The sequence below is a fragment of the Rhipicephalus sanguineus genome, chromosome 9, assembly GCF_013339695.2.
Source record: "Rhipicephalus sanguineus isolate Rsan-2018 chromosome 9, BIME_Rsan_1.4, whole genome shotgun sequence".
NCBI classification, from domain to species: domain Eukaryota; kingdom Metazoa; phylum Arthropoda; class Arachnida; order Ixodida; family Ixodidae; genus Rhipicephalus; species Rhipicephalus sanguineus.
The window spans coordinates 88,243,136-88,260,166 of record NC_051184.2 but is presented as its reverse complement, the minus strand read 5'-3'; the positions used below and the strand labels follow the sequence as shown (position 1 = coordinate 88,260,166).

Below are 17,031 nucleotides of genomic sequence, written 5' to 3'. Positions count from 1 at the left end.
TGATGATGATGATGACCTTCCAAAAGGAGTCAAATGGATACTTGAAGAAAGTCACGGTGCCGTGACCTTCTTTTGACTATTTTTTGTAGTCAAAAGTAGAGTGTAGGGCATTTAGCTTTTATGTCCGCGTAGCGTGCAGAGGTGTTTTGGCTAGAATGGAAACGCTGGTATTACCGTAGTACGGAAGCTGCCTCTATGATCCGTAATATCTCAGGTTGCTGGAGAACGCATCCTCTCAAGTTAATCAGAGAAGCATTGAAACTTGGTTACCCATGAACTTTCATGTTTATGCAGTCTCCTTCTGTTAGTGCAGTGTGAGCAAGTTCGGCGCATGCGTATAAAAGGGATTTTCTAAATTCCTGATTATGCGGAGCAGACAGGGCGCGCGGAAGCTCGTAAGAAGGAATAACAATAGGAAAGTTTAAGCCACAGAATCTTCACAAATGATATGGTAGCATCTAAGACTAATGTGCAATACATGCGTTGCCTGTTGCATAAATAACGAACATGTGCCCATTCATACAGAGGTGCACGAAAATGTGAATGCGTGTCTCTTTCTTAGGCATTACATCAGCGAGCTTTCCCATGTGCCCTTTATTTTGTAGGTGAGCGAGAATGTAAAAATGTACCGCTACTCCTTGCATGTAAAGCTATGTAAAGCGCGCATTGAAAAATTTTCAACTTGGACAAAAAACAAGCTTTTTAGTTCCATCTGTAATCGAATCATCAATTTAGAAAAAAAGTCATGGCTGGTACAAAGCATATCGATTTCAGGTGTGTCTTTCAACATGTCTGTGCACAGCACAAATAGGGGACGCCCAGAAAACACAAAGCTGAAACAAAATCTCTGCAGTGTCTCTTACCTGGCTTCCTAAACAAGGCGCAGTGTTCATTGCGATCCCAGTAGTAGAGAATGTACACTTGGCCTTCACCGTCTAAAAAAAAGCATTGGTTTTGCTTGTTACAGAAGTAAGCACAACAAACATGCAAATTGACGAGTCGCATTTTTTTGCAGGCAATCCCGCTAAAAAAGAGGGGCTCGATGAGGTAAAAACATGTTGTAATATTTACATTCTATTTTCGGTATTTTATACTAGATAAATGGCAAATACAAACACAGGAAGCGTAGGAAATTGCCTCAATTGAGCTTTGAACGTAAGCACGATGTCCGCTTTGCCTTACCTGTAATACACCTTGGTTTCGCGAGCACATTTGATTACCGTTTATACCAGTGGCAGTAGACGTCAACGACCGTCGAGAGTGTTATACTGCTAACTGCCATTTGTAGCAGTGTTGCAGTGTCAACATTTATGCCATGTACGAAGCATGGGAGCGATCTTCTTAGCATATCATATTTAGGGCGTTCAGCGCAAAAATGTCACCTTTGTCGCTTTTTGGTCCCTCTGCCCGGTTTTTGCGCTGAGCCTTTTAGAATGATGGCAGTGTTGCGTTCCCCATTCTCACTCGAAGAGCGATTAACCTGAAGTGAGGTTTTCTGACAACTTGGGATTAGGGGGGTCTGTATTTCTATATTTCGATTGTACCGTGCACGCAAACAGTCAATGCTCCAGCCTTCAAGGTGCCTAGAATGACATAAAAATCTTATAAAAGGTAGGTATTCATTATGAACGAAAGTAATGCGTGCAGAGACGGATTCGAGAGAAAAGGAGGACGCAGAAACGCCGATTACTATCACAAATGCCCCAAGGGCGAAAAAGATTCGGCAGATCCCGCGTACCGTGGGAGTCGATGTTATGCGAAGCATACGGCGGGAAGGTGACTGGCGTAATTTTTTTTACTGAGTGACACGTTACAAAATGACGCTAAAGATTTGTATAAATTTTATACGCACACATATATGTTGAAGAGTCGCATATGTGTTATATAACCAGTTGCTTACAGTTGGGTAACGCTGGCAACGGCAACGTGGGTATTACCAACACCAGAAGCGTTAAGCTGATATGTAGTACTTATACTTGCACCTTATGGTGGAGAAAGCACGCACGTTTCACGAACCCGTGTGCATGTGGGGAAGAAGTTCTTGACATTTCTTGAACAAGATCATCATCACCGTGATCAGTGAGTACCAGCAGCTGGTCATGACTTGTTATAGGATCCGGTCGTGATCGCGGTGATGAGGGGTGCATGTGTAGTGAAGTATGTGGTATAGTATAGCTGTTGGAATTCGTGGATGACTCGGTTATTTCGTCGACAAATTGTCTGTTGATGGTGCCGGCAACATGTCGGAACCTGAACCCACCCTTCGCGTTGGTGAGGTATAGGCCGTCGAGGCTGGTAGGCCTGGATAGTGCTACGTACACAAACATCAGTGGATGGCGCTTGTCGTATGCGTAGACTACCTGGGCGTATGTGGCCTACGTTGCCTAGTCTACAAAGCGGCTGTGAATCAATCTGCCATAATCCTCGGTCAGCATGAGGCTATCGCTCAGCCTCCCAAGAAATGAAGGGGACACTGCGTCATTCTGGTGGACGAAGTGGCCTACGTTGCCTAGTCTACAAAGCGGCTGCGAATCAATCTGCCATAATCCTCGGTCAGCATGAGGGCATCGCTCAGCCTCCCAAAAAATGAAGAGGACACTGCGTCATTCTGCTGGACGAAGTGGCCTACGTTGCCTAGTGTACAAATCGGCTGTCAATCAATCTGTCATAATCCTCGGTCAGGATGAGGCCATCGCTCAGCTCCCCAAGAAATGAAGAGGACACTGCGTCATTCTGGTGGACGAAGTGCACTTTACCGTGCGCTGATGTGGATATCATATGTAATTCGTTAATGCATTCCTCCGGGGTCGATTATTGCTTCAATATAGCTTGCTGAATCATAGGAGTACAAATGAAATAATTATTACAATGCTATGAAAGCGGAGCCAAGAATGGAACCACAGACGTTAATCTGATATGACGCCTGTATCGTTGGAGTACACATCGTAGAAGTATCATGAAGTGTTTATTGCTTTCTTGTAAAATTAGCGAGCACTACAACCACAATTGACGTTGCACCGCTATTACGCCTGCGTAGGCTCTTTTTCCAAACCAGTTTATAGACCTGGCGTGGCTCAGTGGTAGAATACCTGATTGCCACGCAGAATGCTTGGGTTCGATTCCTGCTGGGATCCTAATTTTCATTCTTTCCATTCGTCGGGTCAACGCGGCCGATGTTGGTTTTTCTTAACGCTCTCGCATTTAAGTTACCAATGCCTGTTCTCGCCGTTCCTGGGCAGATATAAACTGTCAATCACCTGTGGCGCATACCCGCACACCGCGGCCCGTGGTAAACGGGTATGTGCCACAGGTGTCTAGTGGAAAGGGATTGACGACGTACGCGACAGGATTTTCACGTTGTTCATGTCATGACCCGATAAACATATTCGTCAAATCCTCTTAACCTACCATGCCAATTTTGGTCTACACAGAGTTAAGGAGGCGATCATGCGAGCATCCAGACGTAGGCGGCTAGATAGATAGATAGATAGATAGATACGTAGATAGAAACGCTCAAAGTACAAAAGGTTCGCTAAGAAATGCTTCGCACATTATATATCTGCACATTCTGAGACATGGTAGCGCCACCTGGAAATCAGGCATACGTGTGGCTCTAGGCAATAGATAACTGATAAAGCACTTGACTTATTCTTTGTGAAAACTATTCGAATGCTAGCCTACGCATCTCCTTCTCTAATTATTGGCACGCCGAGTATCGACCATTGCACGACTTCTTTTTTTCATTATTGTGCTAGTGTAATACTGCGCATTCATCTAATTTTGGCGTGCGTTCAAAATCTGGAGACTGAAAAGAAAAGTTAGAAAGTGATCCTCCGATTAGCAAACTCTTGTCCTCCATAAAATACTGATGCACACAACGGCTCTTCGGCCCTAAAAGAAAGCGGGCTCAGCTCTAAGAAGCATGATGTATTTTCTAGGCGGCAGTTGCTAGACTTTTTTTGTGAGTTTTACTCAAATAATATCTTCGCTATATATTTTCGTAACCTACCCATTTTATGTCTACTCAGCAGTGTATAACTTAGCTAACTTATTGGCAGCTGTAGAAATATTGTTACCACAGTATATACTTTGCACAGAATAAGGAGGTCACGTATTCAATACCGATAACCAAAATAACCATCAGATTCTGGGAAGATGCATACAGTAGAAACGCCCAGATGAAGTGGAAAACGCAGACGTTAAGCATGCATGTAAACAAGAAAACCAGCGAGAAACCTCCATATTCATGAAGTATTCAATTAGCCGCTTGAATAAAAATAAGGTTGCAGTAAAGATTAACGGAGTGATTATGTCTTGTTTTTCGTTTCATTTACTAATATTCATTTTGCAAAAATTCTCCCGGGTGCCTCATCTAACTTTAAAATACGCCGATGTACTTTAGGACGACGCGATCGAATGTATGTTGCTGACTACGGCATGGAGTAAGTCACACTATTGTTGTGATCTGCTTATTTCCTAATTAGCCAAAATTAATTATTCAACTACTGAAGAAATGATGTTGGGTAAAAATTTCCAATTAGAAAGTTGTAGATCGGTTGAAATACGTCTGATTAGATGGTTTCTAACTTCATATTAAAATTTGCCTTTTTCTGCCTACTACAGATGCCCATGAGAGAGAGATAATTAAACTTTATTATCTGAGCAGGCGCGTTCTCTTCGCCCATGGGTGGGTGACTTCATTATTCCAGGTAGCCATGGCTTGCAGCTGATGCCAGAGCCCTGTCCACCAGTCGGAGCTGGTCCTCGGGGTTTAGTGACGTCAGCAAGGCCTCCCACTGGTCTTCCGTTTTCTTGGATGCTCTGTTCGTCTATGGGCGGGATGTTTGGGTTGTTTCGGCATCCCCATACCATGTGGTAAAGGGTGTTAGCACTCTCCGGGCAGTATCTGCAGTTCCTACTGAAGTTGCCGGGGTACATTGCGTGGAGTAGTGTACCGTGCGGATAGGTGCCTGCCTGGAGCCTTCTCCAAGTCACTGCTTGCTCTCTAGTCAGCGTTTTGTGAGCAGGTGGATAGTGGCGTCGTTGCTTCCTGTATTGCGCGAGTATTTCTGAATATTTCCTCGGTATTCGCTCCTCTGCGTTTCCGGAGTCCGAATATCGCTGCGGGGTAGCCCGGTGTGTGTGCTCTCGGGCTGCGGCATGCGCCGCTCGGTTCCCCGCTAGAGATTCATGCCCCGGTGTCCAGAGTATACTTGCGTCTTCGAAGTCGCACTTGAGGAGAACTTGAAGGGCTGATCTGCTAATTGTTCCTTTTAGGAATCTTCTACACGCTTCTTGTGAATCTCTCACGATGGTTACTGACGAAAAACTTGTACTGAGAGCTAATGCAATGCCCAGTTCCTCTGCGGTGGTTACATCATTTGCATGTGTCGAAGCAGCAGCGAGCTCTCTACGCGTTTCATCCACCACGCTGGCTACATATTGGTTTAGTCCTCGGTATTTTGCAGCATCCGTGTATCGTACGCTCTCATTGTTGTTATAGCTCGCTAGCCTCTGCTGTAACAATTGCGCTCGTGCTTGTCTTCGTCCCTTATCATGTTCCGGGTGCATGTTCCTAGGTATTGTACATACATGTATTTTATCCTTGATTTAATGGGGAATCGACTGGGGCAGGTGCGCTTCTTTTTCAACTGTGTAGCTAAGTTGCCCATGAAAGACAAAAAAACTACCACGTGGTGTGCCCGCTTGCGCGCCAATCCGCGCAGTGATTGCAGGGCTCCCTAATGTTCCGCGTTGAAATGACCATAGCACTTGGCCAGAACTGCTGCCGCTCAACAGGCCACAGCGCAGCTACGATGGTTGTGCTTATGTGGTAACACACCAGTTGCTTGCGGCATCGTAAGCGATAACCGATGGGTTTGCTCATCGCTGTCATGAACCGTGTGAAGGGAAGCCTATTGTTTTTACGCGGTACGTTAGCGAGCACTGCAATGGTGGCGCACAAGCGCGCATGTCACATGATATAGTGTTTCTGGGCATCTGTAGTGAGGAGAAAAACACAAATATCAAGTAGACAGAAATTAGAATATGTCCAACTGGATGTCTTGCCAACCGATCTACTACTTTCTCATCGGAATATTTCATCCATCTTCCGTGCTCCAAATGTTGGTTAATCATATTGTTTAAGCGATTAAGCAGAACAAAAATAATGTGTAGGCAACTCAAACAGTCGGCAACATCATCAGGTGTGTTGTCATAGAGTGTGTTGGCATAACATTAAAATCTGGCTACAGTTAGCTGGGGCCACCTGTATAATACGATTTATTCGATTGCACCACATATGAGTGTGGGGAGCGCAACGTCTTTCCTGGGAACTTCGGCGCAATTCAACTGCAGTTTTAAATGCGAAGCACTTCTTTAGCGAACCTTCGGTACTCTGAGCGTTTCTATCTACGTATCTATCTATCTAACTAGCCGCCTACGTCTGGGTGCTCTCATAATCACCTCCTTAACTTGGTGTAGACCAAAATTGACTAGGTAGGGTAACAGGATTTGGCGAATATGACTGTCGGGTCATGACATGAATAACGTGAAAGTCCTGTCGCGTGCGTCCTCAAACCTTTTCGTCCTTAAACGTCTGGCACGTACCCGTTTACCACGAGCGGTGGTGTGCGGTTATTCGCCACATGTGATTGACAGTTTATATCTACCCAGGAACGGCAAGAACAGACATTGACAATTTAAATGCGAGAGCGTTAAGAAAAACGGACATCGACAGCGTTGAACATAAGAATGGAAATAATAAAAATCAGGATTCCAGCAGGAATTGAACCCAAGGTTTCTGCGTGGAAATCAGGTATTCTACCGCAGAGCCATATCAAGTCTATAATCTGGTTTGGAAAAACAGCCTAAGCAGGGGTAAAATCGGTGGAACGTCATTTGTTGTTGTGAAGCTGGTTATCTAATTTTACAAGAAAGCAATAAACGCTACATGTGTACTCCTACGATACATGCGTCATGTCAGATTAACGTCTCCGGTTGTTAGCTCCGCTTTTAAAGCAATATAATCAAAATTACATTTCTAATGTCGAGCAAGCTATATTAAAGCATTTTTCAACCCCGGAGGAATATATTAACCAATGCTACGTATGATATTGAAATGATTGCCCCATAAAATATACTTAGTTTCAATAATACTCATGACAGTGCTCTAAAGTTAGTGCTGACGTTACGTCAGGCCATGAGCTACCCTTTAAAGGCTATTGTTGTCGACGTGCGAGGTATGTCCACGATGTGCACAGCTACTTTACTTCTAAAACACGTCGATCCACCTCGTAGCGCTTGGCACAAAGCCATAAAATACAGCATAGAAGTACTCGCTGTCTGCTTTGCATGAAACCAATTCCCAGAACGCGTGGTATCTGCCGAATATTTATTGTTAAAGAGGCCCTGGAAGGGATCTCAAGAATTTGTACAAACGCACTGAGGCGGCAATACATGCCCTAGGAATGATTTGTGGCCCGACGGTCTCTGCGTCCAGAGTATAGTTTATTTCAAGAACTTGCAATTTATGTATTTTATGCGAATCGCCACAAATCGCAGCGGCGCAGCCGAACAAGTTTTAAGAGCAGATCTGTTTAAGCCGGTCATAGTCTGTCCAACACGAAAAAACCTCCGCAAGGCGATGACGTCAACACGCGTTGCCTATCAACCGGTTGCACAGTTGTGCGCCTGTATCGCTAGCCCATTCTCTGCTCCGGCACCAGCCTGCCTGCCTGGACACTGCCCTCAACCACTCGGTCGCGCCAGAAGTGACGTCACTGACAAGTGCGCATGCGCTCCTTCGTTCTGTATAATATTGTTGCGTGGCGGTGGCGTGCAGCGCCAGACGCAGACATGGGGCGAACGAAGAAGGTTCGTACTGCGGATGGGGTACCCACTTACCGGGAATCGCGGCGCGCTGCCAAGCGAGGCTGCTGGAATCGACTCGTTGAAAGTACTCCACGACTTAATACGTCCGAAACGAGGAAAGGCTACTGTGCTGGACTCGACAATATTTTGGCATCACTTAGGATTACTCAGTATAGGTTAGTATGGATTGACATCATTTCGTATGGCCAAGACCAGCTAAGAACCAATCATCTTCGTAGTGCCATTAGCGGAAGCTACGCCCTGTTTTTAACAGAATTATTGTTTTAGCCAGTCGTAATCTATCCAACGAGCACAACACTCTTGACTGGGGGTATGCGCCACAGAATTGCAGCAAGCCCCACTACCATGTACAACAGGCGCGAGAGTTAACCGAAAACTGCTCGGCGTTGGGGAGCACGTAAAACACGTGAACAAGAAAAGAAAGAGCTAGAAAGAAATAGAAGGAGAAAAAAGACAGAATGCAAGAGAGAGCGAGAAATGAAGAAAGCAATAAAAGGAAAGCAAGAGTGAAAGAGAGAGAGCAACAAACCAAAGAAAGAAAGAGAAAGACAGAGCAATAGAGGTAACAAAGACATAAAATGGATTAAAGACAGCGAAAGACATAGACAGAAAGTGAAAGAGATAGAAAGAAACAAACGCAAAAAAAGATAGACAAAAGACAGAGCGAGAGAGGAAGAGAAAAAAGAGAGAAATACATAGAAACAAAGAAAGAGACAGAGACACAGATAGAGAAAGGTATAGACAGCAAGAAGAGTGATACACGGAGACAGAGAAGGACAGAAAAGAAAGATAAACAATGAAGAAAGAAAAAGAAACAGACAGAACGATAAAGAAAGGATTAGAGAGCGAACTGCCAGAAGTTCGAAAATAGAAGATCCGCAGTGTGACGCGGCGTATGCATTCGCAGGGCAAAGAAACCACGTATGTAGGAGGGAAAAGTTCCCCCAATTGCGATGGCCGCAAGAGGGCACCACATGTGAAGTTTGTGCAAAGAAGGAAGTCGCTGCTCCGAATGATCAACGCAGTGCGTCATTTCGTTCTGGCTCCGTTTTTTTTTTCGACTGTTGCGCCATAATGAACGCAAATGGCTGCCATGTAAAGTAGTTACGATACTCGAAAAAAATAATGTGTTTGAATCATTCATACATCAACAAAATCATAATTAGTCATAGAACGCACTTCGGTCACGCTCAAGCAGAGCTACAGCTACGCAAAGACAAAGAAAAAGACTTGAAGCTGCTGCACTACCACTTCCGCGTAATCTTGCATGCCAGTTCTGAACAACTCTTCACTCCCTCAGCTGCTCCATAAAAGTTTTCTAATAAAGCTTGAGCCATACCTCCAATTAGCCGTTCCTTAAGGATTCGGGCTAATATTCGGTAATCAGATATGCTGTAACGCCGCTGAGCGGCATTGATTGCACAAGCATTGGCGAAGGTATCGTACATTCTGAAGCGAAATCAGTCGTTGTAGGAGTTCATATGCAACTTTTGCTTACCACTTTTCTTTGGATCGCTCAAGATTTTCATCGCAGGTATTCCGCTTTTGTTGAACAGCGTCGCATGCTGATGCCAAGTTTTCCTCCTAGGAGAGCCAGTATTTGTTATGTGAGACATTAATACCGATAAGCACATTTACCCTAAAATATCATAGGAACACGAGACCAATCACAGCAGACATGTGTAAAAGTGAGGAAATCGAATGGGTCCTATAGCGTGTCACTTAACGCAACGCGGACCAAGCAGATATGCAACCAATTTTGGGTTAACGATATCGACGCATGAGTAACGCATGCGTCTCCCGTTGTATGGCCCTGAAAACCTTCGAATACTCTTCGAGTTATTTTACACCTCTATCTAGACGTATCTTCCCATCCATAGACAGAGGAGTGAAGACACATCTATTGCTCTGCGGTGCAAGATACGAAGCATTCTGTTTCTACGTCCTTCGTCTTTCACGCTGCATAAGAAAGGTCAATAGTCCAAATGCCTAAAATTCCATTCTGTTACAACTACTTCACCGAACTACAAATAACTATTTAATATTATGAATTACCGTGAGTAGAGTTATGTTTCTCTTCAACACGAAACGGTGAGTGATACAGACACGCATCTGAAGGCACGTATATAAAGAAAGCATTTCGCGCGACACAAGCAGTCGTTCCTCTATCAATAAGGTCACACCAACATCTATACTATTTTAGTATGGATGTATTCTGTGAGTGAGGCTGCGGCTTTGACTAAGGTCGCCACCTCGCGGTGTATTAAGGCGCTGACAAAATTGCACTTCTCCTATTGGAAACGCGCCGAATTGGACGGACGCGTGTTGCACGAGGTAATCGCGTAGGCCACTGTCCTGATGCATCACTTTACCGCTCCCAGAAGGCGACACCACTCCGCCGATCAAGAGCACGGGGAGACAAACGTGTCCGATATAAAAGGCGCGCTTGTAAAGCCTCTAGAGTGTGTGACGGTGGCCCAGTGGATAGCGCGTCTGTGGTCGTAAATCGAGAGGTCGTTGGTTCATCTGCCGTTGATGGAACTTTTTTTTTCATCTGACTGCGTGAATTTCTCCGGCGTCACTTCATTTCATTTTTTGGTCAATTTCACAAAATTCCCACGAACAGGGCGAAAGGAGAGGGTCTTTCCTTTGACTTGGCCCTCGGTTCCTGACGCACTTCGGGCAGGTACAGCAAGACAACACATAAAAATATACAACAATATTCATACAAACAATAAATAGAGAAAATATAAGACAAAGATGCAAATAAAGCTGTTGCTCAGCAAGAAATACAAACAGCACTATGACCAGCCCCGTTTAACATATATTCAAATACATGTAATTGAAATGTAATATTGAAAACAATGAATACAATAAATACATTATATACAATAATTACTTTCAGCACATGTACCATAGAATTGTGTTCCAGTTACTGCATTCATAATTCGTTTGTTAAATTGTGTAATGTTTGTTATCTCCCTAGCCTGTTCGATTAGATTAGGAACGTTGTTGCACAATATAACAATATGGTTATCATTTGACTGTACGCTATAGTTAGTCCGGCACATTGGCCCGACCAACGCAACAGTACAGAAATCGTATGTAAAATCTCTGCTTAAATAAGTATAAGAAGAAATTTGAAAGTTATCTCTCATTTTAATAAAGATTAACACGGCTAGTTGCATCCTCTAGCACTCTGGGACTAACAGTACAAGGTACACACGAGAGAGGGACATGTCTATGGAGACCGATGTAGTTTTAAGCTGAGTGCGCGTTTTCGAAAAAAACATGGCTGATCCCTCCGTCATAGGAATCAGTATAACACGAAAGTGAAACGTCTCTTCACAGAAGTAGTGCTCATTGTGTAGTGGTATATGAGAGCTTGTACAATGTATATTCGTGTTTGGCAGCTATAGCACCGTTTGACGTGGATGCACCCATGTTGATAGCATGTCTCTATCGCGACGACTAACGCCCATGATCATGATTAAACCGTTGTGGTAGCTGACGGTGTGAACATATACTTGGACACAGCGAATCGTGAATCCCGCATAAGGATGATATCAACAAGCTCATAATCAACAGTGGTACCCGGTATGCACTTCTTCAAAGTGTAGTCAATTGCGGAGAGAAACGGCACGGTGTGCGCTTTCTAGTAATGGGTAGCCGACGCCTGTGCTCATGCATACATAGCTCACACTGCGCTTCAGCAACACGGGAGGTAGAGGTTCGTAGCCTGAGCCGCAAACGCGTGCGTCCCGCTGGCCTCTGTCTCGCAGGCGCTGCTCTCGCTCCACCAAGGCACGACATTCGCCTGTCGAAATCGCGCCCTTTCTGCGACTCATATTGCAACAGTTTTGTTAGTCGGTGCTCTCGCATTTGAAGCAGTTGGCGGCGGAGAAATCCAGTTGGTGCACGTGGAAGCTGCACTACTCCGATGAGCCGACGCACGCTAACAAGAAGCCAAAGGCAAAGAACGTAACTGCGTCAAGGGTGCCTCGGCGACGCCAGCGCGGCCAGTCTACCTCTCTGGTATCGGGACACTTTAACCATGACCTCCGATATCGCGTGTAATCTCGGAGTAAGCGCTAGTAAGCGTCGATCGTGAAGCATTACTTCTTTTCACATCTCACAGACGGCGGCACCTCCCCGCTCCGCCCGCCGCGAAAGAGAATATGTGAAAGATATAAGGCGCGTTCTAGCCGTGTCTACCATCTCGCGTGTTAGCTTAGTCGATAGGCCGTCGGGCGCTTGCCGTCGTGGGTTCGATTCCCAGCGCGGTGTCTTTTTCTTGGTTTTTTTTCTTTCTCACCCATTGGCGTCCATTTTATCAAGGTCACATCCGTGACGGATGTACTTGGTGGACCCCGGCATAAAACACTTTCGTGTTAAAAGAATAATCCTTTCCCTATTTCCTTCGTTACACGTACCCACGACTACAATGCAATAGACGATTTGCGAGCGGATAAAACAAAAGTAAAGCTGTCGTTTAACTCTCCCTGGAAGGAGATGCTGGAAGCCTCGAATAAGACCGATTGACCTTGATAACTTCATTCGAAGGTTGTCCACATGGTAAGACCAACTAAGGTCGCTTTGAAAACATACGCCAAGGAAACGAATTTTATTTACCTGCGCAATATTTTCCCCTTTGAAAATCTACGGGAGAGCATGATCTACAGGTCTAATTTACAGCGAAAGCTGTTATCAGATCACAAAAAGGGCCATTTTTCGCGTCGTTGTTGCCGCTGCCGCCGCCGCCGCCGGTGTCCATAGCCACTATCGCGCGAAATGAAAAAACTAAATACGAGAACATATCCGAGATAGAACAATGTTCGAACCTGGGCCCTCTGTGTGGGAGCCCAGAGTTCTACCTGCGAGCGATGCCGGTGCTTGAAACTGCGTTGCAAAAAGACCCTATACAGGCTTCACGTCAGGAAAGAACCACATTATCATATGTGATGTAGTGTGATAGAAGAGTAAAATAATAACCAGGCGTCACATAATGCGAATTGCGCAACGAGTGGGTTGTTGAATGCTTTCAACCCGTTACAAAGGCTTCTGCCATAATTTTTCATCGTCATCATCCACAGCATCAACAAAGTGCACAAAATACCTTAAAGTTGTTTAGCGGTACCACGGTTCTTCACAGAATGACGAAAAATTGCATAATGGCTGCTCCCGTACCTCACAAAAATTATGATTTATAGCGTAGTGGGTCCTCGCAAGTGCACTTCTCTTGGTGCCAAGGAAGTCCATAAGTCTTCCATGATTCACTTCTTCAGTGTCTCAATAAAGTTAATTCCCTCTCTTGTTCTCTTTCACACGTTAACGTATATTGAAAGCGTGGTGTGACAATTAACGACCGGGCGTCACACAATATGAGTTGCGTAACTAGTGGATCGTGTAAAGCTTCCAACTCATTACAAAGGGCTCACCTTTAATTCTTCATCGTCATCAATCGTCGCATCAACAAAGTGCACAAAATGCCTTGCAGACGGCACGTCGCTTCTCCGCAGAACAACGAATAATGTCGTGGTGGATGCTTCCCGTGTGCCTAAAAATTATGATTTGTGCCGTAGTGGGTACTTTGCTAATGCACTTATATTATTCACACGAGAAATGCCGCTGTTCCAGCTTTCGCGGTGACTGTGCTGCGCTTTCCGCGCAGGCCTGGCAATTTTTTGCTTAAAGTGAATAATTTAGTTTTTTATGTTAAATCTTACTGGATGACTGTAACATATGGTTTTAGTTTGTCCAAGCAGAAATTGTTGGCTATCTCAATATTGTGGAGATATAAACCAGAAAAAAGTATAGTGGTATCGTCGGCGTACCTGACTAAGTTTGGAGGGAATGGAATGCTTACTATGTCGTTGATATAAATTATCAAAAGCCAAAGACCGAGTATCGATCCCTGGGGACACCATACTTAATTACACCAAAGTCAGACTTAAAAATAAGCTGTACATATTGTTTTGTGGCGAAAAGATAGCTTTTCATTAGATTGAGCGCAGTCCCACGTGTTCCATACGCTTGTAGTTTCCCAATTAATATGCCGGGCTTTATCGAATCGAAAGCCGTACAAAAAATTTGTACAATGTAAAGCTTTTTTTATAAGGTTGTGAAGTAGCCTATCCTTAATAAGGTTAATAATATCCTTAATAAACAGTCTGAGTTTATCTAGCTGGCTGGAATCCACACTGTTCTTCAACAACTGACATTTCTATTTGCTATAAAACAATATTGTCTCATATATATCAAGCCTTCCGCGAACTTGCCGAAAACCGGCAATATGGATATAGAGCGAAAATTATGATGTTCATTTTTGTTACCTCCTTTAAAAGCGATTATTACGCGAGCTATTTTCAAGACACTTCGGGCAGAAGTGGCAGCAGACGGTTCATCTGAGCATCGTCTTAACTATATACTTTCCTAACCGCTGAAACCTCGCAAAGTGGACGTCATTTGCGTGTCCATGTCAGCCTGCACTGGCGCGTGACTGCCCAATTGAAGACCGGGAAAGTTGGCGCCATCCGCGTATTCATCACAGCCCAGCACTAACACGTGACGGACCAGCTGGGGATACGCCCTCCGCCCTCTATATACACGGTCGCATCATGGAACTCAACCACACTTCGGGCAGCATTGGGAGCAGACGGTTCATCTGAGCACCATCTCAACTATCGTCTCGCCTATGCGCAGGTTGGTTGCGGCTATTTGTGTATTTTACCGCTATTTGTGTATTTTGTGCCTAGAAGAGTGCTAGAATGAGCGACATATGTGCGACCTGTAAACAATATAATAGGATGTCATAACATGTGCGTAATGCCAGCAATGCTATCAGGTCAGAGAATGTATCGGCGTAAGGATGCGTACCTATAAAAAGAAATTAATTAATATTTGGGGTCTAACGTCCCAAAACCACGATATGATTATGAGAGACGCCGTAGTGGAGGGCTCCGGAAATGTCGACCACCTGGAGTTCTTTAACGTGCACCTAAAGCTAAGTACACGAGCCTCAAACATGTTCTCCTCATCGAAAACGCAGCCGCAGCGGCCGGGATTCGATCCCACGACCTTCGAGTCAGCAGTCGAGTGCCATAACCACTAGACCACCACGGCGGGGCTATAAAAAGAAAAGCAAAGAGGCAACGAAAGCCTTAAAATGTCAGACCTGTCTTGTGCCTCCATCTCGGAACAATCGGATAAACAATAACGCTCCTGAATCAGCTTTAACGGAAACCCTAAGCAAGCAACTTGCGGAAATTCACAAACTCTTGGCTCACCTGACAACGAAGGTCGATTGTTTACAGATTTAGAGCAAACAGTGACTAGCATCGAACAATCCATTCAGCACATGTCAGTTAAGCATGACAAGCTTCTTTAAATCAGCGTAAGGCATGATAAAGAGATAGAAAGCCTGCGCAACAGAGTGGAAGTTGTTGAACTAAACTTCGACAAGAAAGAAATCGTCAAGCTAATTCTAGAGCTAAATGACCTACAGCAATGCAACCGCCGCCAGAATCTGGAAATTCGTTGCATGCCGTTTATTGAAAAAGAGGATACGCTGTCACGAGGATACGCTGTCACTGAATATGACGTTGAAACCATACATCGCTCACCACTACGTAAAGGGAAACCTCCAGTTATACTGATAACATTTGCTCGACTGAGCTTGAAGGCAGCATGGCTTGCAAAACGTGCCGAACTTAGAGAAAAAAAAACTGTAATATTCAGCTATTTGATAATTTAACTCCTGTAAGCAAGAAGCTTCTTTCTATGTCAAAGACTAGAGCCACCGAGATGAACTATAGATTCACTTGGTCTTCTGAGGGAAAGATCTCTGTCACAAAGTATTCAGATGCGTGTGCAATCCTAATCGCATCTGAAGATGATCTAGCCAAGATTGTTTAAACACTTACTACGCCTATTGCGCTCTTTTTTTACTTTTTTCTGTTTCGATTCACAAGTTGATACATCACAATTCTGTCTCTTTCAAGAATTCGATTAAACACAGACTTTCTTTCTGAACGTGGTATCTCCCTTTATCCCTTTATCAATAATTGCTTTAAGTATTCATTCTTTCCTCGCACCATAGTCGAGTGGAATAAATTAACTAATGCAATTGTTCCAGCACCCTCATTAGCATTGTTTTCATCGACATTAGAAAGTGCACTAATCAGTTGAATCGTAGTACATACTACTGTACATGATTGTTAAATGTATTCTTGTATTTTTTATTGTATTTTTTTGCATGTTGAAGTATTTTTTTCCCTGTATTCATTGTATAACATGTATACACTATATGTCATCGTACTTGCCAATTGTTCATAACTAACTTCATGTACCACCCTGCTAAAATCACCAAATGGTGATTGCAGTATCCGTAAATAAATAAATAAATCATATTAATGCACAGAGTATGGAGAACAAGGGCGAAGAACTTGAAAGTGAATTAGTACACCTCGACTATGGCTTTGATATCATGGGTTTCTAGGAGACCTGGTTTTCATCGCAGTCAGACGTGGTCAATTTGGGAAATTACAATGCGGAATCAGTATTTAGAATTGCAAAATGTGGTAGTGATGTCTCTTTACATATTAAATAAAGTTTCGCTTATGAGGCGTCGCCCGTCTATTCTATTGTTTCTATCAAGAACACAATAAAGTTTCTATTACATCAATATTATTCATCGTTTCTCCATCAGACTGTAGCAAGCGAGTTTTATGCCAGCATGCGGACAATGGCTGAAGGTCTTCATCTTCAACGGCTTCTACCGCGTTTGAGTTTTGTGACATTGCGCACGAATTGTCCGAAGTCTAAAGGAAGCTACTGAGTGCCGTATCCGTTGTGCGCGAAACCGTGGTCTCTAAAGACACAATCATAGAGAGCTTCCACGCACTTGTGAAGGCCTACGTTCGAGTCGGTACGGAAGTGCTCAGCTCCGCATCTTCTGCCGAATAAACCTCGCCCGCTAATGCACAGTCATGGATGGCGACTCAGTAGTTCTGAAAGCATGCGGCGAATACGAAACTGCTGGCTGTCACAGCTTTGACCCCAGTCTCTATCGAGGTGGTCATAAAACTCGGAGATCGAGCGTTATGAACAAGCGTTCCTACACCGCGGAAAAGTGCAGCC

At 44.3% G+C, this 17,031-nt stretch overlaps 1 protein-coding gene across 1 annotated transcript in view; it reads right to left on the bottom strand.

The window, feature by feature from the left end:
• LOC125759856 (uncharacterized) overlaps nt 1–17,031 on the bottom strand; it is a 52,323-nt gene that overhangs the window by 16,784 nt on the left and 18,508 nt on the right. Inside the window, exons 3-4 of the mRNA XM_049419278.1 lie at nt 9,392–9,477; nt 864–935 (exon numbers count right to left, since the gene is read on the bottom strand). Coding sequence (XP_049275235.1) covers nt 864–935; nt 9,392–9,477 — 158 coding nt within the window. The remainder of the gene's footprint in view (nt 1–863; nt 936–9,391; nt 9,478–17,031) is intronic.